The following is a 26,364-nucleotide window of genomic DNA, read 5'->3' as shown; positions in this document are numbered from 1 at the left end:
GCCAAAAAGTTTGAGAACCACTGATTTACACCCACTCCACGGCGTCTTTGTGGCCCCAGCAACTGAGGAAACCTGTATTATCATTGTAGGTTGCTTTCTGTGGAGCGGAGCTGTGTTCTCCAGCAGCTGTAAAGAGTTTCCCATGTCCATGTAGTTTAGCCCTTCATAAGACTTCTTGAATCAACACAATTTAGAGCAAGATGCTCTTGTGTATGGCAATAATGTTCTGGCTGAAGCTTCTCTCCCTTGCCCTTGTTCCTGTGTTTTCATGCATGCCCTGCATGGAAGGCTTTTGCAGCCCTTCTAACTTCTGAAGATCCTGGCACTTTTTGTTCTGCGCTCTGGCCTGGTGGGAACCCGAGAAGGGTTGATGTGGCGAAAGAGCTGATCCATTTGGCTTTTGTAACCTCTCCCCGTCTGCTTTCCCAGAGAGAATCACAGCGAGATAGAGCGCAGACGTAGGAACAAGATGACTGCCTACATCACGGAGCTGTCCGACATGGTGCCCACCTGCAGTGCCCTGGCTCGCAAGCCAGACAAGCTGACTATCTTGCGCATGGCTGTCTCTCACATGAAGTCCTTGCGGGGCACCGGCAACACCTCTGCAGATGGCACCTACAAACCCTCCTTTCTCACTGATCAGGTGTCTGCTGATTTTGCTTCTCGGGAAAGATTGAAAGAACTCAGTGGGTAGCTCAACCACAGGGCAGTTAATGTTGGGGCAGCCGACGAGCCTAAAGGCAGCTGGTGGGTGGTTGACTGCCTCACGACTGGGTTAATAACATGTCTGTTCTGCCTGCAGGAACTCAAACACTTGATTCTAGAAGCAGCCGATGGCTTTCTGTTCATTGTGTCTTGTGAGACCGGGAGGGTGGTGTACGTCTCCGACTCGGTGACTCCCGTCCTCAACCAGCCGCAGTCCGAATGGTTTGGCAGCACCCTCTATGACCAGGTGCATCCCGATGACGTGGGCAAATTGCGGGAGCAACTCTCTACTTCGGAGAATGCTCTGACAGGTAAAGCAACCTGCCATAGGGACTCTGCCGGGCTGCTGGGTTCCTGGATGTGTAGCATGCCCATGGGCCTGGTGTCGGGATGATGCGACGAGGCAAGAATTGGATTGTTAGCATTCCTGCTAGAGAGCCAACCACCCTAGGCCTCTAACAAAGAGCCTGAGGATGTATTGGAGGATACATGTAGCTGAATTTCCATTATTCATGGTGCTAAATCTGTTACCAGCAGGGCACTCCGCTACCTCCTCCCCCCCACCTCTCTGTGTTACAGCATTGAATCCATACCCCATTCTCAAATATGCACATGCAAGTTCCTCCAAACCTTGAAGTCTGCCTCCCTTGCAGACCCCTTGTGACAGACACCACCTTTCTAGTTTAGAAGGAGATGGGACATCAAGGAACCCCTAAACAAGGTGCCTTGATCTACTAGAGTGATTTGAGTCAGTAGGGCCTGTCCTCTTATTCCTCTCGCATCAGAGCTGAGTGTAATGCTGTCAGCCTGGAGAGAGGGAATCGCTTCTATAGGGAGATGTGGAGCAGGAGCCGGTCTTCAGTTCCATTGCCACATGGGATTTATCCACCACGGTCCTATTTTAAAGCTGGTTATGTTGTAGCTCCCACTTGGAAAATTAAGCGGTGCCTGGAATGCTGTCTGGTGCAATCCTGGTGATGGAGACAATCCCAGAACTTGTTCTGCAGAGCAGTGTCACTCTGCTTGTCTTTCCCCCCAGGTCGAATCCTAGATCTAAAGACTGGGACAGTCAAGAAGGAAGGCCAGCAGTCCATGAGAATGTGCATGGGCTCAAGGAGATCTTTCATATGTCGCATGAGGTAATACCGGGAAGCCTGCAGGGAATCGGGGTTGCACGAGTCCACGGTTACACCTGCTAACTGGCTGCTTACCAAATATCAGAGCAGTCCAATTTTTCTCCAACTCTTTCATCCGCCTCAGGTTAGAGGAGAGAGAGGGGGGCTGTGTGAAACAGGGTTCAGCTCTGGAACACCTAATGTTTCCCCCCTGTGTTAAGGGGATTTGACAGCTCTCAGAAGTCCCCACAGGCAGCTCAGTAACTCCAGGTTCTGTTCCAGCTTGGCCATTGACTTGCTCTGACCTGGGGCAGGTCACCTAGCCCTCTGCTTCAGTACAGCAGGGCTTGTTACACCCTTGTATAGTGGGGATGGAGATAGATAAGGGTTTGTCTACACGTACAGTGCCTGCAGCAATACAGTTACACTGCCGCATTCTGCAGCTGCACCACCCTCAATGTCACTTCTCCTGTCACCATAGTGTTGTGTAAACCAAAAATTCAGTTGGTGTAATGGTATTGCCTGGGGATGTGGGTTTTTCACACTCTTGAGTGACACTGTTGTAAGTTTGTAGTATAGGCTGGGGCATGGTTCCTGTTTATAAAACACTCTGGAATCTTGAATAAAAGGGTAAAGTATCTTATTTACAGTCTTAATCTTTGGGGATTAAACTGTTGTTTTTTTTTTTCCCCCCTCCTGACTGGTCCAGGTGCGGCAACAGCTCAGTAGATCCAGTCTCCATGAATAGGCTCAGCTTCTTGAGGAACCGATGCAGGTAAACTGAGCTGATAACCCTAGAGGATGATGAGACGAGTCTTGCAGCACATTGAGTAGCAAAGTAAAATAGCTGAGAGCAGTGTGGGAGGGTTAGTACACAAAGCATGTGTGCGATGGCCTAGCACAGCCTTGATTGAGTGCTTCAAGATGTATGTTCGCAATGGAGAGAGGCCTTAGCAATGCCACTTTCCGCAAGACACTGTTAACAGGCCTGTCTGTGTGGGGGTGCGAGCTGTGGGAGGTGCTGATGGCTGCCTCACCTCCCCATGCCCTGTCCCCTTGGTCCAGCTCTGCCCCCAGCCTCTCTCTCTTACAGGAAGAAGCAGGGGAATGAGCCCCAGGCTTCCTTCTGCTGGCCAGAGCATGGGGGAGGGAGACTGGCCACGCTCCTCTCTGCCTTTCCCAGACTGTCCAGAATGGGCCCCAGGGCGGACTATGAAGGACTGTGGGGGGCAGGGTGCATTCGCACCCTTTGCACCTCCCCCTAAATACAGGCCTGGTTAATATGTCGATTAAAGCCTCAAATCATTATTCTGTGCAGTGTATAAATTAAAGGTCTAGCAGAACTGCACAAATGGAGGGTTTTCCCCATAGGCTTGAATGTATTTTATATTTGGAAGACAAGTAATGTTACTTTTAAAGGACATTAAGGAAGGCTGAGATCTTCAATCCTTGGAAATTACAGCACGTGTAATAGCTCATTGTCCACGCAGCTGACCTTAAGGACATAAGATGGACCATCTTGGATCAGACCAATAGCCCGGCTAGCCCAAAGTCCCGAATTCAGACAGTGGGCGGAGCCAGATGCTCCAGAGAATGACCAGGACCGGGCAGTTCGTCAGTGATCTAGTCCTGCATCCAGGCCCAGCTTTTAACAGTCAGTCTTGGGTTTGGGCTGCAATCTGCACTACGAAGTTAAGGCAGCTCGCATTGACCTAACTCTGCAATCGAACATCACTCCCGCTGACTAGGTCACCCACGACGCTGGTCTAACACCTTCGCCTCCGCAAGAGGTGAAACGCTTCGGTCATAGTGTCTGCGTAGACACGGGGTTACTTACATCTCCACACAGCCGGAACTCTCCCTGCCCTGGGGCTGACAGCCTGAGCTAGCTGGGACACCCAGAGCATGGGCTTGCATTGGGTAAACCACCGTCCATGGATCTAAATTAGATGTCATTAGGTGTGCAGGCTCAGGGACTACGCTCCATTTCAGTTATTTGATCAGTTCAAAATAAGATGAGCCTCTTAAAAATAGAAAGAATCATCTTAATGTTCTCTGCTCTAGGAATGGCTTGGGTGCAGTGAAAGACGGGGAGCCCCATTATGTGGTGGTCCACTGCACGGGATACATCAAAGCCTGGCCGCCCGCAGGTAAGGAATTATACCAGCTGTTTGGAACATTCTAGTTACCAACTCTGCTCTTAATCGAACCTGTGGTGTTGGCATGTTCTTGTTTTCCTTCGGTGCACGTGTCGCACTTAGAGACGAGCAGTCTGAAAGCAGTGATGTTTTGTGCCCATGTTTCAAAACTTAAAGAACTAAAGAGTGCCAAACTCTGCTGAATCGGTTCCTGTAGGTGTGAGGGTTTACAAAAGGTTGGGACGTTCCTGGTGGTCAGGAGAATGGGTCTTGCTTTCAAAAAAGTCTGCTAGAGAATCTGGTGCTGAAACGAGACCCGGGTTATCTTTTTTTCTTTCACTTTCATGTAACAGTCTGATTAAGTTGAAATCTACTTTGAATTTACCCAGTCAAATCCTTTTTGACTAGGGCTACGTCTAGACTGCTTTCTTCTGCTGAAAGTAGATACGCAAATTCAGAGTTAATTTGCATATCTTCCGATCGCGTTATCAGAAGAGGTTTTGTCGAAAAAGAAAGCAGTTTAGATGCAGTTCTTTCGAAAAAACCCTTTTCCAAGGAACTCTACACACCTTATTTTTGAGGATGAAGGGTTCTTTCGAAAGGTTTTTTTCGAAAGAACCGCATCTACACTGCTATCTTTTTTGACACAGCCTCTTCTGATAACGTGATCAGAAGATATGCAAATTAGTTCAAAATTTGCATACCTTTCGGCAGAAGTAAGCCGTCTAGATGTAGCCTAGAAGAAAGTGATGGACAACAAAATAAACTGTAAGGCTTGAAATGTGGAAATGGGAGCTGCTTATCTTGTTACTTCCCCTGTGGGATTTGGGGCTTCTAGTGTGTGTGTTCTGTAATTTCTTGAGCATTTTCTCTTTTGTCTCAGGTGTCTCGTTGCCAGACGATGACCCAGATGCTGGCCAGGGGAGCAAATTTTGCCTTGTGGCCATTGGGAGGTTGCAGGTGAGTCAAAGCACACTCGGCAAGTCTCTGGAATATGGTCATGCTGAAGATTAAACCCCTTTCCCGCTTTCTCCCCAAGGTCCTGTCCAGTATATTGTCTCTGCAGGTTCCCCCTCCCCCTTTCCTCCTAGCTGTCATCTGTGGCTCTAGATAAAGCAAACACAACACATCTCTGACGAATAAAACTATCCACAACTCTGGGGCTTGCAGACCCTACCGAAACTGACCTGTGCGTTTCTCGCAAGCCCAGCATGAAGCTTGGCAACCTGGCAGGTGCCTTCTTTGACATGCCAGTCAATGCACTGAATGCACCATGTGGCTTCACAATTCCTACTCTCTTGTGCTGGCATCTCCACTCCTGTCGGTGCATCTCTGCCCTTTGGAAATGGGCCAAAGGCTCTATAAATAGTTAATGATTTATCAACAGTCTTTGAGTTAGGGATGGACTTACCTGGGTTCACATGCAGGTTTATTCCTCCTTTCTGACTTACCTTATTAAATGGGAATGTTTCTGTCTGTCGTCTGTATCTTTCCAAGCAGCGATGACTGCTCCATGATTTGGTGGGAGAAAACGTCGTTCAGCCAGGCCAAGGACTCGTATGTGTTGGCTGGGAGATCACACTTGCATTTCTCAGTGACTTTCTTTAAACCTGAAATCGAATCTTTTCTCTTCAGGTCACGAGCTCACCCAACTGCACAGACCTGAACAGCATTTGTCAGCCAACGGAGTTCATCTCCCGACACAACACCGAAGGCATTTTCACTTTTGTAGATCACCGCTGTGTGGCTACAGTTGGCTACCAGCCACAGGTGAGAAACAACAGACTCTTCCCAGTGTAGAGTCCTGCACTTAAATTGGTTTCCCCTCCCTCTTGCTCCACAAGTCATGACTGTAGTTTTCCGATAGAACTGAGCTAAGACAAATTAGTGGTTAGGTATTGAACTAGCCATTAATTTCTGCCTCACCAGTTGCTTAAAAAAGAAATACGAAGTGGACAGATCAAAACAACTGTCCCAGACTGAAGTGTCAATAGACAAAGCTTTGGAACACATCAATACATTAAACAGTAATAAGTCACCAGGAACAGAGTATCACCCAAGAGTTCTGAAGGAACTCAAATATGAAATTGCAGAACTGCTAGCTATGGCATATTGCCTATTGCTTCAATGAATTTCTGTACAAATGACTGGAGGAGAGCTAATGTGTCAGTTTTTTTTAAAAGGCTCTTCTGGCAATTATTGGCCCATAGGGCTAATTTCAGGGCCAGGCAGATTAGTTGAAATTATAGTAAAGAACAGAATTATCAGACACCCAGATAAACACAATTTATTGGGGGAAGTGTCAGCACTGTTCTTGTAAAGGGAAATCATGCCACCTCAGTCTAGTAGAATTCTTTGAGGGTATTAACAATGATATGGACAAAGGTGATCCAGTGGATATAATGTACTTGGACTTTCTGAAAGCCTTGGTCTGACACTGTGTAGTCATTCTGATGTTCTTGTATAACACTGAATGCAGGAAGGTGAATCTGGTGTATATTTAGAGCAAATTTGGTTGAAGCAAGGTCTTTGACAGCCTTTCAGAGTGAGCAATTGACCCTAACGTTTAATCCCTGTGGAGCTGTTTTGTAGAAGTGTCCGTTCCTAAAATAGGTTGAGGTCTCTGTGTTTGTCCCAGAGTTGTATGAGGGAGTTGTGAGCTGGAGTTGAGCAAGCTGAAAGCAGGCAGTCTGCTTATTAAATGGAGACTTTTCCCCCCCCTCTTCAAAATTAGGAACTCCTGGGGAAAGATGTTGTGGATTTCTGTCATCCAGAGGACCAGCAGCTTTTGCGGGACAGCTTTCAGCAGGTATTATATTTAACTGCCTTGGCTGTTCACAACTTGATCTGCATCACAGCTTATAAGCCGATATTCCTTTTGACTGACTGCTATGCAATGGAACTGAACTGGTTTAGACTTTTATCAAAGCAGGAATCACACCTCGTTGTCCTAACATGTCTCAGTTACGGAGCAGCATACATTTGAGTAGATCATTAAACTTGCTAATATGCAAAATGAAACTGGGTGGGTTTGTGTGTCTAATTTATTTTTAAATTCCTCCCTTTGCGGCTAGTTCTCTGAGACCAGAGATGTGAGTACAAAGTCATGACATCAAGGCCACGCTTCCGGGGGTGCTTTCAAACGCCAATTCATCCGCCTTGCCATGCATAAGGTGTCAAACTTTAATGAATGTGACTTAGCTGGCTCTCTTGCTATTCCTCGAGGGTGTTTGACTTGACAGGGCAGGAAAGGTTTCACTGCTGCTGATTTTGAAAAGCAGCTCCTCGCTTGTTTAACCCAGTAGTCAGAATCCTAAATAGCCGACAGCTTTTGGTTTCTGGAAAAATTAACTTTTTGGTTCTTATTTCTGTTAACTCCATAACTGCAAAGGGCATTAATTGAAGGTGTAAGGAAATGCTGCATTTCACGCCCATACCATCATCCTGGGAAGTCAGACATTGGAGGAATATATAAAAAGAGTTTAAAAGAATGGAGTAGTTGTTGTGTGGCTGGGAAGCAAGGTGCATTATCGTAGCTTTACAGCCAAGAAGGCTGTCGTCATTGCTAGCAGGGTGGGTGGGTTTGTGCCTGTAAACAACTCTGCTCTCAAACGTCGTCTTTTGTCAGGTATTACTCATGGCGTTAAATTTTTCTAGGTGGTGAAGTTAAAAGGCCAGGTTCTGTCAGTCATGTTCCGATTCCGGTCCAAAAACCGTGAATGGCTCTGGATGAGAACCAGCTCCTTTACCTTCCAGAACCCCTACTCAGATGAGATTGAGTACATCATCTGTACCAACACCAACGTTAAGTATGTACACGGCAATGGCTTTCAATCCCTGAGCACTGTCCGTGATAGCATGTGCACTTTGCCTGACCCACTGCCTCCCAGCGTGACCAGCTGCACAGACAGGATGCTTTACCAGCTCAGGTTCTTCCACCATCACCCCTTCTTTCTCCCCCTCCCCACCTCCCCAAGCGTCTGTGCTTTCTTGAAAAGTCACTAACTTCCTGGGGCAGAATCTGGATATCGGTGTAGAGCGTGCGATGAAATGCTTTTAAAATGCATTGAATGGAATTCTTTTGGCTGCTCAGTTGAACAGTTTAGGGAGCTGTCAAAGTGTAGTTTGTTTTGTCTTAACTGGCTGGTGGTGCTTGTTACTGCATTGATGCTTCAGGCTGTATGTCTATATTAATATTCGGCAAGGATATTTTAAGGTAGCTCTTGGCTTCCGTGGCAGGAGGAGGAGGAGGCAGGGAAGTTGGAGAGTGAACGTGGGCAGGAAAATCCTCAGCTGACGCCAGAAAGTAAATATTTACTTTGGTGTAGTCTGCTTGCTTCAGTGGCTCATCCTAGCGCTAGGAAAGGATTGTGAGACAGTAGTAAAAATAGACCTTTCTCTGTTATGATCTTCATGACCTACCACCTGTTCCCTTCTTGGCCATGTTGGTGGCATGGGGGCACCACAATACCTAGCCTTAGTTGGCATTCCAACCTAGGGGGAGCACACAGCTCTTTGTACAGGTCTAGCACTTGTGCCCGCCAGGCTCAAATCTCCTCTTTCCATTGCGTAGCTAGGAGTAGCCTCAAAGGAAGTCTGTCCAGCTGGACAAGAGGCAAGCCAGACCATCTGTGCTTGTAGACAGAGGGCAGAGTTTGAGTTGGATGTTCAGGGTCTCTCCCAGACCTTTCTTAATCATGCCGTACAGTTGGCCGTGTACCATCTCCAAGCACCAGGAGGAGACCCTTGTTCTGATCAGGCTCCCGCAAAAAGATTCAGAGCCGTATTAAGCCAATCCCTCCAGGGGCTTCCCTTTGGCTCTAGACCTCCATGGTGTGAACACGGAGTAGAGATCCAGGCGTCTGGTTTCTAATCATGCCTCTGATGTGGACTTAGCCTTATCCTGGCATTAGAGGCGTCTCTTTGACAATATTCTCTCCTCCTCTTAATCAGTCCACACACATCCATTCCCATTTCCATACTCCAGCTTCCAAATGTACCATGCCAGCTCAGAGCAGAAAAGCCCAGCTGTGCCTCAGATAGCATAGGTGCACTCCAGCTGCCTGGCTCTGCCCGATGTGAACTGTGCTTCCCTTTATTTTTCACAGCTCCGAGTGCTCTCCGCTGGGTGGAAACAAGAGCATTTAAAACACATGTTGAGAGAGCAGATTTTTCTACCTTATGGGAAAGCTTGTTTAGGTTACGTTGCCCTATACAGGCTTCACGACTAGAGAGAAGCAGAGCCCAGAGGTTAATAATCGGTTTAACAGTGGCCCTTTCCTGAGGGCATCCTAGTTCTGATCCCTGATGTATTTACTGACTCAAATGGTAAGTCATGTATGGTTTAGGCTTGACAGCCTTGGGAGTACTGATTAGATTGGTGAGGCTTCCAGCGGACACAGATTTAACAGCTCTTCTTCCTTGGTGTATCTTTCGGAGGACTAGTGCCCTTTGGATCCCAGCTATTCCATTAGATGTCTGATCCAAAGGCTGAGGATCGTTCCTTTGACTTCATCAGGCTTTTGCAAAAATGAGGCGCTCGGACTCACGACTGAACCAAAAAAGGCCAATTTTAAAGGACAGTAACTGACTCTTGCATCCTTTCTTTCCTCTCCTTTTTTCAAAAACATTCAGGAACTCAAGCCAGGAGTCTCGGCCTGCCGTGTCTAACTCCATGCAGCGCTCACAGCAGGGACAGAACGTCGGCCTTCCCCTGGAGATGGGCACACCCCAGCTGGCATCTAGGTGAAAGGATTCTACTGTGCCTCCGATTGTCCTAGTTCTTCCCCTATATGGCTACCTTGTTTTTATAGGCCTGTTGGTTACCCCTTCCCCCTCTTTGCTTTGTTGAAGGAGCAGGCGCTCTAGGGTTCTATGTCTGAGTCAACAGCTCCAAAATATTTATTACAGCAATCAGCTGACCTAGTTAAGTAGCAGGCCTAATGCTGAGCTAGTAATTAATTTTTAAATGAGCGAAAAGGAAGAATAGCTGATCTGCTGCAGTCCAATAGGCTATGCAGGAGATTTATTGCTTACAGGATCGTCGAATGATGCTGTGAGAGTCACAAACTTCCTTTTGCGGGGTGGAGTCTTAAACTGGTTACGCTTGAAAGTCTTGGGTTTTTTTTTTCTATGGGCTGAGAGCATAGGCAGAATCTCCAGCAGTAGTGTAACTGTCCTGCTTGCTTATGCAGAGCCACTCAGATTCCTGGCCGCCAGCGGGTCACGGCTTAGTTAGCTCGGTTGTTTTTAGCAGGCCCTGTTCTTATTACATTCATGTTCTATTTTAGGCAGCAGCAGACACCGCAGAGTGAGCTGGAAGTGGTCCCAGGAAGAGAGAGTCTGTCTGGTTATGACCATTCGCAGGTAAATGAGCTGGGACATTTGTCCTGTATGGGGCGATCTATCCCTGACTATAGATGAAAACTGGCCCATATAGCAGTAACCTGACACCACCGCATGGCAGTCTGAGCTGCTGGGTTTCTGTGGAGCCCATACTGTGACTTCTCCATCAGATAGGCTGGCACAGCCGCTCCTGAGCCGTCTCCAGCATTTGGAGCGCCCTGCGGCTCTGTTCCTCCACTTGGGGTTCTCTCGTCCTTCCAAGAGCTGCCTCTGTACCCCTCCCCCCCAGTTCTTGAGCTGTCCATGCACTCAGTCTGGAACAGGCCAAGTGGGCCCGGAGACTGTGCTAAAGCACCTTGCAGACCAAGGTGTATGTAGAAAGCCAGGTAACAAGTGCCCTGTGCTCTTGATCATAGGCAGTCGGTTCCTAAGTGGCTTCCTCTACTCACCTCTGTTTTGCCGGCTGTTGCTTCTGCCTCCCTGCCCTGCTTGCAGGTTGCTGTTCAGCCCGTGACTGCTGCTGGCCCAGAGCACAGCAAACCACGGGAGAAAGCGGAGGCTCTGTTCAGTCAGGAGAGGGACCCGCGGTTCTCAGAAATCTACTCCAGTATCAATACAGGTAGGGGCTGCAATGTGCAGGGGGCTGAGCTAGCTGGCTCCGTTCCTCGGTTTGTCCTGGCTTGGTATCATCACTCGTTCTGCTTAGGTGAATCCAGGGCTGCGGACAGGTGCTGAAGTGGCAGAGGTGAAGGCAGTCCGGAATATCACAGGCATTCCCACCCTCCCCCCCCGTCTGCCTCTCTCCTTTTCCCCCGATTGCGGCCATCACAGCAGTGCCTCCCGACTGCATCTCGGCAAAGCTTGGCTGGGACGGGGACAGTCTTTTACTCTGCACCTTGGGTCCAGTGTCTAGGATCTCCTCCTAGCCCCTTCTGCCTGTCCCCAGAGGGCAGATGTTTTCCGTGACTCAGGCATTTGCCCTTGGCTGTTCTAAGCCCCAAAAGGATCAAGGCTTGTTTAATTTGATTTCCTTTCAATTTTCTAATGAGCTGTCATGGAACCATCTGCAGTCTGAGTCCTGGGTAGTGTCTGTAAGGAGATTGTCCTTTCTCTAGCCAAGCTGTTTAAGGCAAAGAATCCAACTTGACATGGTGGATTGCTCCCTTGTGGACGGCCTTTTGTCTTGGGTTTCCTCCACTAGCATTTCTTTCACAGACCAGAGCAAAGCCATTTGCTTTTCTTTCACAGATCTGTTTGCCTTTCTTTCACAGACCAGAGCAAAGCCATTCCTGCCAGCACAGTGCCAGCCAATCAGCCTCTCTTTTCCCAGGGAAACGCGTTTGCTCCTGCACGGCCCGCTGAGAGCTTCAGGTGAAGTTAGCATGCTGGACTGGGGTTGGGTGGTTGTGAATTGTGCCATCTTTATGCTCTGTCCAGGCTTAGTTTCCTGGAGAGGCAACAGAAGAAAGGAGGGGACGGACGGACAGTGCTTTGTGGTAGCTGGATGCTTTTGAAAGAGAATTGGTCTGTAAATAACTGTCCAGACTGAACAGTCTGTGTTGCCCTAAAGGGGTCTCTTCAGTGCACCAGACTAGATTGTTGCATGTGCTGGATCCTGTCACAAGGGAGTGGCCTGCAGTACTTACAATACAAGCTTAACCACCCTCCTAGGAAAGATTTGGATGTGCCAGGGCATCCCTAGGAACTGGATACCATTGTCTCTGTTCTAGGAAACCATTTGATTTTGCATGAGTGTCAGGCAATAAATATGACCAGATACTAGCTAGACACTGGCGTAAATACTAAATGGGCAGCATAGGCAGACAGGTACCCATGTGCATGCTGTGGTGCTTCCTCTCCAAGCTAGGCGAGCAAGCGAAGCGATGTGGATACGCTAGATCGGGGTCAGCAACCTACGGCAGCACGCGAGCCAATAGCTCAGCCTTGCCCCTCCTCCTCCGTGCAGCCGGGAGCCTGCACCAGCGTTTCCTTAATGTGCGCACCTACGCAGTGACGCAGACAAAACTCTAATCTAAGCCTGCCCCCTCTGCAGCAGCACTCGCTTCCTCCTGCTCCTGGAAGGTGGGTGTCGTGGCTGCTCCCGCTGACGGGGAGCGGCAGCAGCGATGACCGCGACAGCCGAGGGCCACGTTGGGGGCCGGCCGCCGCTGGGGAGAAAGCTGCATTGTGGGGCAGTTGCCGCCGGTGTTTCGGGCCTAGAACATGGGGTAGGTGGGCGGGTTGCTGCTGCAGCGTGTTGGGGACTAGGAGGGTGCGGAAGCTCCGGGCGGGAGGGTTGAGGAGCAGGACGGGCCCGGGGCTGCATTGGAGGTTGCTGTTCGGGCATCTGCTCTAGCGGCCAGGGCCACGTGGAGGGCTGTCTGCTGCTGGGGCTGAGGCTGCGTTGTGGAGCGGCTGCCGCCGGCGTTTCGGGTCTAGAACACGCGGCAGGCGGGTAGCTTGCTGTTGTGGTGTGTTGAAGCTGCAGCCAGGCGGGTTGCTGCCGGGGAGGGGGAGGGGTTTGAAGGGGCAGGCAGATGGCTGCTGGTGGGGGGGGGGGTTGAAGCCGTTGGGGGCGGGCCTGGGCCGAGGCCCGTGGCCACATTGGGGGATAGCTGCTCGGGCGGCCGCTCTGGCATGCTGTAGGTAGCCAAACCCTGACTCAGAGGCTTGTTTGCTGCTTAAAGTATCAAACTATGAGCCCGAGATCAGAGAACTCAGCAAGGCAAAGCAAGGCCAAGGATCACACTAAAGGTACAATCTGCATTTGAATGTATTTATTAATGAAGCTGCTGGTAGCAGGACTATTATTGACTGAAAAAGTATCACCGGCACGCTGACCTGTGAATGAAGTGAATAAGTTAGATCTTGGTGCGCCACTTCTCAAAGGTTGCTGACCCCTGCTCTAGATAGTCTCCACATTCTACCTGTCTGCCTGTGCTTCTAATACTTCTGACGGCAGGTCTAGTGGTCACTGCTAAATTGGGGATCACTCTTAAAAAAGCACGTTCTCTTCTAGGAGCAGTAGCATGGTACCCCCCGTCAACATCATCCAGCAGCAGCCTGCTTCAGCTGGCCAGATTTTAGCCCAGATTTCTCGCCACTCCAACACCACTCCCGTCACTGCAACCAACTGGGCATCAGCAACACGACCGTCGTTCACGGCACAGGTACCTTTTTGAGAATTCCCAGGGAGCCTTTTCACGGAGGATACAGGTTTGCAGCAAGCAGGCAGGTTGCTGACGTGAGAATTTCTCTTTCACTAGCTGCATGGGAATATTAAAGGGTTCTGACGTGCTTGACTTCTGAATAGGAAATTGATGGAGGAATTTCCCTGGCATGTGGGGAAGGTCACCCAGGATGTATTCAACAATTCCAGTTGGACAGCGATCGCCATCTCTTAATAGCTGACGTTACAGCAGCTGCTTGAGCGAAATGGTCCAGATCCATTTCTAAGGAGGCAAGGGTTCGACCTCCAACCCTGAAAACAATTGCTCCATCAATGCATCCAGCCAACCCTAAGAGCAGAGCTCCTCTGGGCAGGAGGAATTTGTTGGGTGGCCTGTCCCAGACTGGAATGAACTCACTCAGGAACAAAGGCCCATCCTAAACCTCCACACCCTCCTCTCCTAGGGCAGGGTGCATGTCTCTGCCCTTGCCTTTCCTGTTAGTTAAATGCATAGCAACACGTATATTCATAAGAAACAAAAGAAACCCGCTGGTGAACCAAGGTAGTTCACTGTGCCGCCTCCTGCGCCTGAGGAGACCACAGATACGTGATGGATGTGTAGTTGTGTTGCTTGCTGCCTGCTGGAAGGTGCTCAAAGATGAGAACAGTATGAAAACTGTCTAGAATGGGATTATTTGCAGATGTAACAAGGCCAAGGAGTGTCCAGACCATGGACTGAGCACTCAAGGGATTAGTTCATATTTCTATTACTACAGCACCCGCTTGCCACAATGAAAATAGGCCCATTGTGCACTGGGCGCTGGCCACAGCACCTACAGAGACAAGCCCTTACCCTGAAGAGCGCTCGTCCCTAGAGAGGGGCCCTCCAGGTGCCGGGCTGGGATAGGTTGACTGGGAGAAGCTTGCGCTGTGTGTTCGGGTAGAGAACTTCAGTCTCCAGAGATGCGTGAGCCCAGCATCCTGTACTGTTTTCGTTTTGGAGCAGAATAATGCAGCATTTCTTTCTCTTGGTGTTTACAGCAAGTGGCTTCCCAGACCACAAAGACTCGGTCCCCTTCATTTGGAATGGGGAATTTCCAAGGCACCCCTCCCTCTTTCAGCCCAATGTCAACGCCTGGTTCCACAGCTTCCCCGGGGGTCGCTGCTTATCCACCCCTTGCCAGCCGCAGCACTGGCTTTGGTAAGTGCCGTTCGTGGTGCACAAGGGGCATGTGTCGAATCTTGCTATGGAGGTGGGAGCAGGATAAAAGCTCCTTTCAAAAGATGCTTGTTTGGATTTGCGCTTAAAGATTAGGGTTAAGGTCAAATTTGGGTCAGGTACGGGTAGATGCAGCTTCCCACCACAGCCTTTAATGCTGTGCTAGTGTTACTTCTAAAACTGAATTCTTGCCTCTCCCCTTCCCCGCTTGTCCTTACTGAGGCAAACCGGCGGCTTTTACAGCTGCAGTAGCTGTGTCTGGCAGAGGAAGGTAGAAGGGATTCTAAAAATCACAGTCCGGTTAGAGTAAGAGGGTCCCTCTTGACTCCTATCGTCCTGACCCTGCCAGAAATTCAGTCCTGAGCTGATTGGATAAGATCAGCGATGGACCCTTCGTAATCCATGGTTCGATTACCCTTGCCGCTAAGACGCTGGGCGCGCTCTCCACCTTATTGACAGACTAAGTTGGCTGCCCAAAGCAATAACCGTTCTTGTGTTGCCTGACCCTTAAAGACTCTTGGGGGAACAGCTATCGCTCCCCTTGGGTTAGAGGCTCTTCTGTGGGCACAACACCCTGACCTTGTTACTCTGTTAAACAGCCGCTGAAACTGGACAGACCCCAGCCCAGTTCCAGACACGGACGGCAGAAGGAGTTGGCATGTGGCCTCAGTGGCCAGGACAACACCACGGGCAGAGCTCTGGGGAGCAGCACGTCCAGCAGCAGCCAAGTCAGCCTGAGGTCTTCCCAGTAAGATGGCATTTTTGTAACCCTTTGAGGGAGATCAGGACTGTAAATCCTGCAGGAAGCAGTGGGCGTGGCTTACAACAGCACTGGCTCCTTAAGAGTGTTGGGCAGCGGGCTGTGAACGTCCATAATGAGCCCGAGTGGAATTGCTGGGAAGGAGACGGTCCAGGGATCTGGAGCTGTTCACCTCCGCTAGGTAGCTGGTTTGACTCTGCCTCGGGTTGGGATCCCAGTGGGGCCTGTCTTGTTCCAGTAGGCAGGAGCACACTTCACCCAGCACCACCAGAATTGGCTTGTCATTACTCCTCAGTCTCAGGGACACATGTGGCCGCAGACTGACCTCTCCTCTTCCCCTCAGCGGCGTCTGGTCCATAGCTGGGCTAAGGCCTCCTGGCAGGGTGCTGGGCAGAGCATGTGCTGCAGCCTGAGCTGGGCCTATTCTGTGGAGAGGGGGAACACCAAATACAGCCCCCAGTCCCTCTTCTGTGAGTCCTCTGCAGTGTGCGCCCCACAGGGTCCAGCGGTCCACTTCAGCTCCCTGTTTGACCAGGAGTGTGTAGCCACAGTTAGTCACAGGTCGGCTGTATCCAGACTGTGACAGGCAGTGGGAGGGTGCCTGCAGGAGTCGTTAAATTGGAAGCTCTTTGGGAAAGAGAGTGTCGGTTCTGGTTTTTGCGCAGCACCTATTGCAATGGGACCTGAGTCCGTGACTGGGGCTCGCGCTCCTACACGCTCCTGCAGAACAGATATAAAACGCATTTTGTTCTTACAGGACATGCTGTCAATGCTGGGAGACCAGGGAACCAACTACAACAATGAAGAATTCCCGGAGTTAAATATGTTTCCTGCCTTTTCAGAATAAAAAAGAGAGATCTCCCCACGAACCTTATATAAATATCTACGTGTAAAAGGAAAAGCACCAAGGCTTTTTTTCCCAAGGATTTCTGAACTTTCTAAACACTTCCTATTTTCTGGAGGCGCAAACGTCCAACCAAGAATCCAGAATGGCCCGCGTGTTCTGAAGGAGGAGGCGAGGTCTCAGCAGGGCTGCTAGCCCTGCGTGGAAGGCGCATGGGATTGTTCATCAGGCGGCTTCGGGACTCGGGAAGCACTGGAGAGTCCGGGATAAAGCTCCCCCAGACTTGCGGGAAGCATGCAGGAGGTTTGCTCTGTGCACTGGGCCGGGAGGAAAAGCGCCTGGCTCCTTCAGCAAGCACCTCCCAGAGCTCTCGAGGCGCTTTTTAAAACTTGTTTTCAGTCTTCTGTACTGTGACTTTCAAAAGACTTATTGTAACTGTGCTTAGTTGTTGGAACCTTTTCCCAAATGTTACCCTAGAACCGCGTTGCAAAGGGTTAGCACGTGCTGGGGATTACAGATCCTTCTTGGCTTACCCAGCCTTTCCCATTGGGACTACAGGTCGTGGCAGCAAGAAAGCTTGTGTCTTCTTTGGAGAGGAAGGAGTAAGGTTGTTACTGGCTCCCTGGCTTGTGATGAGGGTGCATTGGGAAAGAAGCTTCCACCTTCATGGGAGCTTGGCTTTGGAAGAACATGTTTGAAATCCCATCTCTCTTCCATAAACAGTGCAATTCATATGGGCTTGTTAGTTAGTATGGCCTATACGTGTGGGGACTTATCGCTCACTTAAAGAGGGGGAAATGAGCCATAAAGTGTTAAATAATTATATGTAGCTTTGCTTTCTAGATGCACCTGTCCACAGCAGATGGCTTCAGTGCTGCCGTAAGCCAGTGTTAAACGGATTTCAGTGAGTGTATCTATTAAGAATGACATGGCACTTTCAGTGCAACTTTACCCTTTTTATCTCCTTTCCCACCGCCTCCATTTCTGAGTGGCTGGCGCAGCTCCCATCTGGAAATAGTCTGTTCTGCCTCGAACTTCTGGGCAAGGGAGCGGGTAAATAGCAGAGTCCTGCTCTTGGCTCAGCGGTCAGAATGGCGAGCTCTAGTTGGATGATCACGGAGCCCTGAACTCCAGACTGCCAGGTGCTGATTTATTGCCAAAATACAAAACGGAGGAGCACACGAAAGGTATTTAACTTAGTCAAGCCTCTCCTTGGAATTTGCTGGCACCTTCCCTAGACAAATGTGTGGCAAGCTTCACTCTTTCCTGGCCCTGATTTTTTAAGTGATTTGAATCCAGTACACACAGTGAGAGTCTACAGGTTGAAACTCTTAACCAGGATTCTCTGCTCCAGCAACATCCATGGTCCAGCATGGATGTTGCGGGACCAGAGCATTGGGGTGGAGGGCCAGCAGGAAGGATCCCTACGGAGCCCAAAGGGAGCTGATGGGGGGGCCACTCAGTGCCCAGAAGGATTGGGAGACCCCAGCGTGTGGCTGCCCAACAGAGTTGGGAGCCCTAGTGTGCACGTGGCTACCCAGGGAGCCCTGGCGTGGTGCGCTCGGCTGGCAAGCGGGGCTGTCCAGTGGAGCAATGGCTGCCCAGCGGCTTGGCAGGGCAACGGGGCCAGCGGAAGGAGGGAAGCTGGCTGGGAGACACTGGCCAGGGCAGGGATCCAAAAATGACCTCCCCTGCTCGGGCAAAATCTCGCATCCAGGACCAGTCAGGTCCCGAGGTGCCAGACCTGGCAGGTGCAGCCTGTACTTGGATCTATCTGTGTGGGTACAACACTGCTAAGCTGTGGTGGAAAAAATACAACCTTTCCTGAAAAGGCAGATGTGTATTTCCTCAGGATTAAATCTGCTGGTCTGATTCCTTTAAAGCGTGTGCGCTGCTCCACGGGAAGTGAGTTTGTGTACGCTGCCCGGGGGTGGCCATCCTTCCAGAGTCAGTGGGATCAGAACTGGACAGATACTGGGATTACCATGGGCTGGCTATTTTGCAAACGTAAAGAAGACGTTTTACGGCTGGGTTTTCAAAATGTTACTTTGATTAGAAGCACTTTTAAGCTTCTGAGCTTTTTAAAGGACATCTTGAAACAAAGTTCTTTCAAACAAATATTTCAGCCTTTTAAAGATGAAATAAGCCCGGTATTTTACAGACCACGTGGAGAACTGAGTGCAAATTCAAAGTGCTTCAGTGTTGCAGAATCTGGGTTTTTTCCACACAAACATTTTGTGCAAAAAATGTTGCCGAGTGACAGTACCAGGAGTATCCCGCGGGAGAGTGCCATCTTTTGACTAACAGACCTTGGGTGGAGCAGTAGCGAGGGTGAACTTTTGCTTGCCAAATGTGCCCTCCAGAGAGCAGATTTCCTAGACGCGTATGACGGCTAAATTCAGTCTGTGAATAGCTGTTATCAAGCGAGATGAGAAGTGTCCATGTTTTCTGTATCCTGCCTGAGATCTTATTGACGCTGAAGGATTAGAAGACTTAAGCCTGTACTGCATTCTCATCATTTGTTAAAACAAGCATTCAGACACTAGTGACCTTGGGTCAAATCTTCAAAAGCTCTTCTCTCCTTCGAGCGATTCAAATGATCGCTTTTGAAAATGGGACTTAAGCGCTTAAATCGCAGACGAGCTTTTAAAAATGTTACTCATCTGCTTAATCTCCTCCCTGCTGGGTAGATTATATCGGTGCCCCGCTGAGCGAACAGCAATAATTGCATTTGGCTCTCCCCTTCAGCTATGGCAGTTCACCATGTTCCATATAACTTTATCACTAACTTGGTGGCTGTTGAGCCATGGGGTATTCTCAGGCTTAGAGCAGCTCTTTTCTGTCTAGCTGTAATGTGCTAATGATCCCAGGCATTTCCGCTCAGTGTGGCGGCGTCTGCTTGTGTGTTACATCGTATCGACAGAATGGCACAAGTATCTGTTGTGAGTGGCTAGAACTGAGTCCACAGCGTGTCCCGAAAGGTAAAGCTATAAACGTTGCCAGTCTCGTAAAGGAGAGGGCAGCTCTGGCCTTGAAAATCAGAATGAGCCTGTTGCGACAAACGCTCTGAAACTGTATGGCCATAAGGAAAGAAACCTGTTTCTACAGAAACCATGTACTGTATGCACACTATTGTAATGATATTGGAGAAACTCAACCTTTTTTCATCCTACAGCTAGAATCTTTTTTTTTCGGGGGGAGAGGGGGGAGTTTTCTGTGGTCAGTTCTCTCCAGTGGTGCTTTCAGTTTCTCATCTCTGTGGCAGAGCTGGGCATGTGCATGGCCGGAGGAGCTGCTTCTAGCTGGATGATGACCGTGTCTGCTATCCCATTCGTAACTCGTCGGCTCGCTCTGGCTCCCAGCTCACTGCAGCTTAGTGCACTAGAATTCAGGCAGCTCCGTTACCTAGATCAGAGGTTCCCAAACATACTGCCCACCCCCTTCCAGTTCTGCCAGCTGCCAGTGTACCCTGCTCTTCTCAGCACTGGCACTTGGTGTGCTCTCCATAACACTACTCGCCTTGAGCCATCTGTCTGTTTCACTGTTTTGGACAGGTGTACAGTGCGACACACAAGGCCAAACCAACCTACCCCAAAGTTCTGAGTTCAGTTAGATCAGAGAGTTGCTGGACAACTGAACCTGCAGCCACTGTGATCGGCGGGGAGGGCTCCGTATGTCAGCTCTCTTCTCCTTGGTACGTCTTGAAGTAAATCAGCTCCAGTGTTTTATAACAAATTCCTATTTTTAAAGCTTCATCTGAGTAGCCTGGTAGGAAAATGTTTAGCAAGATCCATCCTTGTATAGGGATGTCAACAACTAGTCAACTAATCACTTCCCCTCTCCCCACCTTGCTGCTCTGGCGGCAAGGGGACCGGGTGGGGGGAGGCGCTTCAAAGCAGCAGCACTGCATGGAGCCCAGGGTCTGCTGCTTTGAAACGCTGCATGCAGCCTGGGGTCACCTGGGGATGCCCCGCTGACCCTGGCTCCATGTGGTGCTGTCACTTTGAAACGCCACCGGGCCAATGGGAGGACTGCTTGAGTCCCCCACTGGCCCCATGCTCCCCGTAGCGCTTTTGCCTTTGAAGTGCAGCAACAGCCCTGGGGCTATTGCTGCACTTCAAAGGCAACGGCGCCCTTATTGACTAATCACATAGTTGATGCAAATTGCATTGACTATTCAATTAGCCAGTTAATTTAAGTTTTCCATCCCTACTCTTGCACAGTTCTTCCCAGAGATGTCTCATACTCCCAGGGGTATGTGCAACACGTGGGAGCAACCCCTGCACTAGACGCATTTTGGTGCTGGTGGGCTTAGTTAGATGCTCCGGTTCTGCAGTAGTGGGGCCCACATAAATTGTAGTTTGTAACCCTCAGATTTAAAGGATCCAGTGGAGAATTCTGCAGCTCTGGCAGGCAGCCCCTTTCCCAGATGCCACTTGACAGGTTGGATCCTGCATTCCTTGGAATAAAATCCGTGCAGGGACGCACCTTCCGGAATCCTCCCTTATGAAATCTCACGGGAGCAGCCGGTTGTGCTCACCCTCCTGGGAAACGACACCCAGGCCTATCGAATATGCCCCGTGGGCCTGCAGCAACGTAACCCAAGTGTCAGCTGGAAACCAAAAATAACTGTTTGCCATGCAAGCGAACAGGGCTGCTGTGAAACGTGCATCCCGTAGAAAGGCGGCTGGGTCTTTTTCTTCCCCGCTCTGGATGCCAAGGGGGGAAATGCAAGGAGGTGCACAGTCTTAGTTTATTTTATTTTTTAAAAGTCTACTTGAGAGAAGGTTGAGTTTCATTCAATCCTGGTTTTGATAATCAAATATTTTAAAATGTGAGTATTTTATTGTACAGTTTGGGGAGGGGTGGGGGACGGGAGGCGCGAAACGTTTGTTCTTTTATAAATGTTCTGTACCGAAGGCTTTGTGCTGTGCCAGAGGTTGCAAATAATTATATGTAGCAGAGATTTTACAAGATATTTTTTTTCCCTTTTTCAAAGTGTCATCTTTTGGGCGTCTTTCCATGAGCATTCACCAGCCTGATTGAACTCATTAGGGTTAAGGACTTCCATGGGGCATGCAAAGACCCGAGGCCTAAACCTGCCACGCAGTGCTTTCACCAGCCTGCTAGCCTGACTTTCAGAGCTCTCCCTGGATGAGCAGCCTGATGGAGAGATTTTGGCTCAAGTGGAGCAGTTACCTGCCCAGCTCCTGCTGAAAGTGAATGGAAGTTGGTGTCAGCTTCCTTTTAGGTTGAAATTGGTTGGGAAGATTTAAGGGGAAACGTTTTCAAAAGAGCTTCAGTCCCATTGACTCAGAATCCCAAGAAGGGTTCCCTATAAGCTGAGCGCTTGGGCAACCTCCCAGGAGAGATTCAGGTGCCACTCAGCTGATTAGGAGAGCACCCACTGCCAGCGGCATGTTTCTATTGGTGGTGCACATGCATCGGCACGCAACACAAAATGTATTCCACACAGATGGAAAAAGTGAAAGGGAACACTGCTCCCAAGTGCTGAAAACATTTTAGAAAAAGGGACTTTCGGCTCCCAAGTCCTCGAGATGTTCTTGAAAATTTTGCCCTACTTCATCCCTACTATTGTGGTCTTGCTCAGAAGAGTCAAATCTCTTGTGTGTTAAAGCCCTTCAGCTCTCAGAGATGAAGAACTGTCCGCTGTCCTGGGATGCGCTGCCCTCTCCCACTGTAGCTATATCAACAAGCATTGCCTTTGCTTGTGTGGCCTCATGGTGCGTTTCTAGCCATCGGATGGGGCACTGCTGTGCCGTGTTCTAGAGATGTTGGGACGTGATCTAACCAGTGTGCTTGGGGTGAGCAGTAGATCTGTTCCCCACTGTCCGGAAAGGTGGGATTCCTTAATCTCTGGCTTCAAGCAACAGCTGAACACCTCAGTTCTTTTTCACTCCCCTGCAGTCATCTCTGGACTTAGTCAGGCTGGGATCCAGTACCCAGCAAGTTCTTTGCAATCTCCTATCCCTCCAAGTGAGCACCAGCCTGTCCTCCGGGGCGGATGGAGAAGCAGCGTGGGCCTGTTACTCGGGCACAGGCAGGATGGTTTTGGGGGAGCCATAACTAACACAGGGCTGTGTTCTCCCCAGCACCTCCTGCCCCTCCCTTGTGCTACAGACGTAATGCTGTGGAAGCTTCGTGGGCAGAGGAAGAAGCTTTTTGGTGGAACATTGCTCGGCTCGAGCAACTTAGCCTCAACCGATACAATCAAGAAATCCAATTTGGTGTGTTGGAGGAGAGTCCTTTTTAGGTACATTAAATTTAGCTGAATTGGGTAATCAAATAGTAGTTGCAATTTGCATCGACTATTCGATTAGCCCATAAGGGTGCCTCCGAATTTGAAGTGAAGTATAGCAACAGATGCTATAAAGGTGAAAGCGCTGTTGGGGAGCATGGGGCCAGAGGGGGACTCAAGCAGTCCCCTGCTGGCCCTGTGCTCCCTGCGGTGTTTCAAAGTGGCAGCACTGCACGGAGCCTGGGGTTAGCAGGGGAGTTCCCCGCTGGCCTGAGACTCCATGCGGCGTTTCAAAGCATCAATTCCATGTGGAGCCCAAAGTCTAGCTGTGGGCTCCACATAGTGCTGCTGCTTTGAAGCACCCCATCATCTCCCTCCCCCTTCCTTTCTCCCTCTTTCTGATAGAGGCAGCAAGGGGGAGGGAAGTAACTGGACCACTGTCCGAAAAGCATTTACCAACTAGTCGTTCACATCCCTAGTCCCTTTAAAAAAAAAAAAAAAAAAAAAGTCTGGCTAATTGCCGGCCAGTATGTACCTCCTGTACTCACAGCTGACTCGAGAGCTCCCTGTGGGGCTAAGGTTGCCTTTTATTCCAAGACAGCCAGAGCATGGGAAAAATAGAGCCCTGCAAGTCCACAATATCCCCTTTATATTTGTGGCTATCCGCATCCCTAGCCAGGGCTCACTTTTGTGGCTGTGGATGCTGATACAAATTTTGTATCCACGCAAGGGCTCTAGGGAGAAGGTTGTTCTAGGTGTTTGGAGCCTTGAGCAAATGTGGCTCCCCTAGATCTGGGATAGAACAAGTGTGGGTCGGAAAAGGGGAAATCACAGCTTGGAAGTCAGCCATCCCAGCAGACCTGCTGTCCTGCGCCTTGTGTGGCTGGAGGGAGGTTGCGGTGTCCCCCACTACCTGCAGGGAAGAAGGTAAGGAGACACTGGCTGGAAAACTTGTCCTGCCTGGGGAAAACAGCTCAGCCCGCTGGCTTGGGACCACGCGCCTGGCCATGCTGGCTGTGGGCACTGTGGCCTCTGGAAAAAAAAAAAAAAAGGTCGCCTGCCCCTTTAAGGGTGGCCATTTTGAACTCTGTTGCTCTCTGCAGCTCACCTGTGCACCACAGAACACAGTTTAAGAAACACGGCTCCAATCTGAGCAGCCCTCCATTAACTCGCGGTAACTAAATTGTGCTGGGGAAAGATTTCCTCCCAGCACCTGGCTTGGCCACTTGACCTGCAACCAGCCCAAGGACCGCTCTCTTGTAGCTCCTCAAGGGCTTTGAGGTCTGCCTGACTTGGGATACCCATCTACCCCAAGCTCCCCTTGGCTTCAGCGGGAGGCGTTGGTGCTGAGTGGCCTGCTGCAAATCCCAGCCTAGAGGTCTTAAACGGGACAGCTCCACATCAGAGGTGCCATGTGAGGCTCGTTCCTCCCCTCCCCAGCTTGGCTTTAAAGTTATCAATATCTGACCCTGGCAGGTTGACGGGCCCACAGCCTGGAATGCAGGAGCGGCGTGTTCAGCCCGGGCCCTTGGCCACGGCCTCCCTGGGGCAGCTGGAGCAAATCACTTAACTCTCTTCCGTGCTTTCGTTCCCCAGCTGCAGAAGGATGGTTACTGGGGAGGGTGAAAATCCACGTGTGGTGGTTGGGTTCTCTGGCCCTCCCCGGCTCAGGGCTATAGACTGAGCGGAGGCCCTGTGCGGACCTGGGGGCAGAGCTAGTTGCTATCCCAGGAGCTACAGCAGACGGGACCAAGGACGGCCTGGCCTCCCCTTGCACGAGTGGGGAGCTGAATGCCAGGGCATTGCACGAGAGCCCAGAGCCCGGCCTTTCCCCAGCTCTGCGTTAGTGCTCGGAGACTTGGGGCTGCCAGGGCCCACGGCTGGCCCATGCTTGTGACGTGAGTTTATGAAAGAGACGGGGATAGAGGGCCAGCCCCTCCTGCCATTAGGCCTGCCGCTTGCCGGAGCAAAGCAGCTGCGCCTGGCCGTGCCGTCCGGCCTGCCTGTCGGCGCCGTGGCCTCAGGAAAAAGGCTTTTCCCCAAGTCGAGAGGGTGTCAAGCTGCTGAGCATGTGTCTGGCGACGCCCCAGGCCTTTCATCTCCTGTGCTTGGCGGTGTTTGAAAGCCAGAGTCCGAAATAAAAGGGGAGCGGGAGCCGCGATTCCTTCTTTCCCTTTGTAGCTGCCGCCTCACGGGTGAGAAATGGCAGCTTCAAAAGACGCCTGTCACCACCGTCCCCCCCCAATCCTGTCTCTTCCTTCCCTCTTATCCGCCCTGCTCTAAGGTCTCCGTACAGAGTCAAGCCTGCTCGATACTTGAGGCGCTGCGGTGCTAGGCTGGCTCGCGGGTAACCCGGCTTGTATTCTCAGCAGCTGGCTGACCTTGGGACAGTCCCTGATGCTCTGTTTCCCCCCTTTCCCGATTGTAACTGTAGGGGAGGGATCTGCTTTGGGGAGGGCGCTGGTACTCTGCTGCGCTCCCCAATGATTACTGTCCTGGCTCAGCTGGTGTCTCCTAGGGATGTTAAATTTTGATCGACTAATCGATTAGTTGGGGGGGGGGGGCGCTCACTATCCCGCCACACCTCTGCCTTTGAAATGTACTTCAATCCCCGCTCACACTTTTCCCCTGTTGTACCTCTGCGCCCCCCCCATAGAGACTGTGCGGGGGGGGAGCCAGCTTTTTAGCTAGCTCCCCCCAGCACCGCCTTCTGCTCTCCCCCACACCCCGTCTTGCTGCCTCTCTCTGATAGAGGTGGGGGGGGAAGCAATTAATCGAGTCCCTACATACGCTTATCCAGTAGTTAATTAGTTGCTTACATCCCTAGTGTCGCCACTAGCCAATCTAAACAGTCCCTAGGCCCTGCCGGATGTTACCAACGGCGGGTGGCAACTCTCCCAGACCCCGGCGTAGCGGCTTGTGATCTTTGCAAGTGTGTGGAAAGGCCCGAGGAGCCGAGTTAGCTAGCACGCCGTTACCCCCGGGGCCCACTGTGACCAACTCGTCCATGAATGGTGGGAGGTGGCAGCACCTTGGGCTTACTGGAAAAGGTGGCGAAATTCTTTCAGAGGCGCGGGGAGCTCTTTCCAGCCGCAGCTCTCGGATGGCTTGGGAGAGGTGCTCTTGGTAGATGGGGGAAACTGAGTCACGTGGAGGCCAAGACTTGGCTGCAGTCGCTCCGTGAGGCAACAGTGCCTGTGTGGGAACGCAGGCCTCTGGCAACTCAGCCTCCCGCAACTCAGACTCCCACTCACCCATCTTCTCTCCCCAGCTTCAAAATTGAGTTCAGGAGTCTGGACTTGATGCCTTGAGCCACTAGGCCACCGTGGGCAAACTTGGCCAAATGCTCATGCAGTTGGGGTTGGAGTCCGGGCCCTGGCCCACTCCCTGCCCCAAGGGGAACGGAGGGATTGTTCTCCCCATATCTTTCAAAGGGAAACCCCCTCCAGCTCTGAGATGAAGGGACATGACCAAGGCCGTCCAGCAAAGCCAGACCTGCAGAGTTCTACTCCAAGGCTCTTATGACCAGCCCCTTTCCACCTTGATGTGTACAATGCCAGCTCCCGGCACTAGCTCCCTGGGCACAAGCAGGAGTCCTGTGGCTTTGGCCAACATCTGTGCCCGGCTCTGGCTCCGGCGCAGCATCAGCAAGAGGGGGCTGGATGCAGGGCGTTGTCAGCAGTGTCTTTTTGCAGCCCTGGTGCCCAGAGTCCTGTAAGGCAGCAGGGTTTCTTCCTCCCTCCCCTCCGGCGCTGTAATTGTTTGCAGAATCCTCGCAGCCGGGTCTGGATGTGGTTAAGCTGGGAACTC

At 50.8% G+C, this 26,364-nt stretch overlaps 1 protein-coding gene across 8 annotated transcripts in view; it reads left to right on the top strand.

Annotated features, from left to right (window-relative positions):
• The window catches only part of ARNT (aryl hydrocarbon receptor nuclear translocator), a 48,807-nt gene extending 27,520 nt beyond the window's left edge, over window positions 1-21,287 (top strand). For all 8 annotated transcript variants that reach the window (XM_075907778.1, XM_075907776.1, XM_075907780.1 and 5 more), the window contains 17 exons: window positions 430-643; window positions 803-1,016; window positions 1,745-1,844; window positions 2,530-2,595; window positions 3,885-3,970; window positions 4,842-4,918; window positions 5,594-5,728; window positions 6,693-6,767; window positions 7,616-7,767; window positions 9,593-9,703; window positions 10,249-10,324; window positions 10,799-10,922; window positions 11,575-11,674; window positions 13,323-13,473; window positions 14,514-14,673; window positions 15,291-15,439; window positions 16,209-21,287. In XM_075907778.1, the coding sequence (XP_075763893.1) occupies window positions 430-643; window positions 803-1,016; window positions 1,745-1,844; window positions 2,530-2,595; window positions 3,885-3,970; window positions 4,842-4,918; window positions 5,594-5,728; window positions 6,693-6,767; window positions 7,616-7,767; window positions 9,593-9,703; window positions 10,249-10,324; window positions 10,799-10,922; window positions 11,575-11,674; window positions 13,323-13,473; window positions 14,514-14,673; window positions 15,291-15,439; window positions 16,209-16,298 (2,080 nt within the window). In that variant the 3' untranslated portion in view covers window positions 16,299-21,287. The remainder of the gene's footprint in view (window positions 1-429; window positions 644-802; window positions 1,017-1,744; window positions 1,845-2,529; window positions 2,596-3,884; window positions 3,971-4,841; window positions 4,919-5,593; window positions 5,729-6,692; window positions 6,768-7,615; window positions 7,768-9,592; window positions 9,704-10,248; window positions 10,325-10,798; window positions 10,923-11,574; window positions 11,675-13,322; window positions 13,474-14,513; window positions 14,674-15,290; window positions 15,440-16,208) is intronic.
• Window positions 21,288-26,364: the final 5,077 nt, after the last annotated feature.

Source organism: Pelodiscus sinensis, chromosome 24 (genome assembly GCF_049634645.1).
Source record: "Pelodiscus sinensis isolate JC-2024 chromosome 24, ASM4963464v1, whole genome shotgun sequence".
In the NCBI taxonomy this organism is placed as follows: Eukaryota; Metazoa; Chordata; order Testudines; family Trionychidae; genus Pelodiscus; species Pelodiscus sinensis.
Note: the sequence above shows the minus strand (reverse complement) of the source record. Positions and strands in the feature narration are given on the sequence as shown.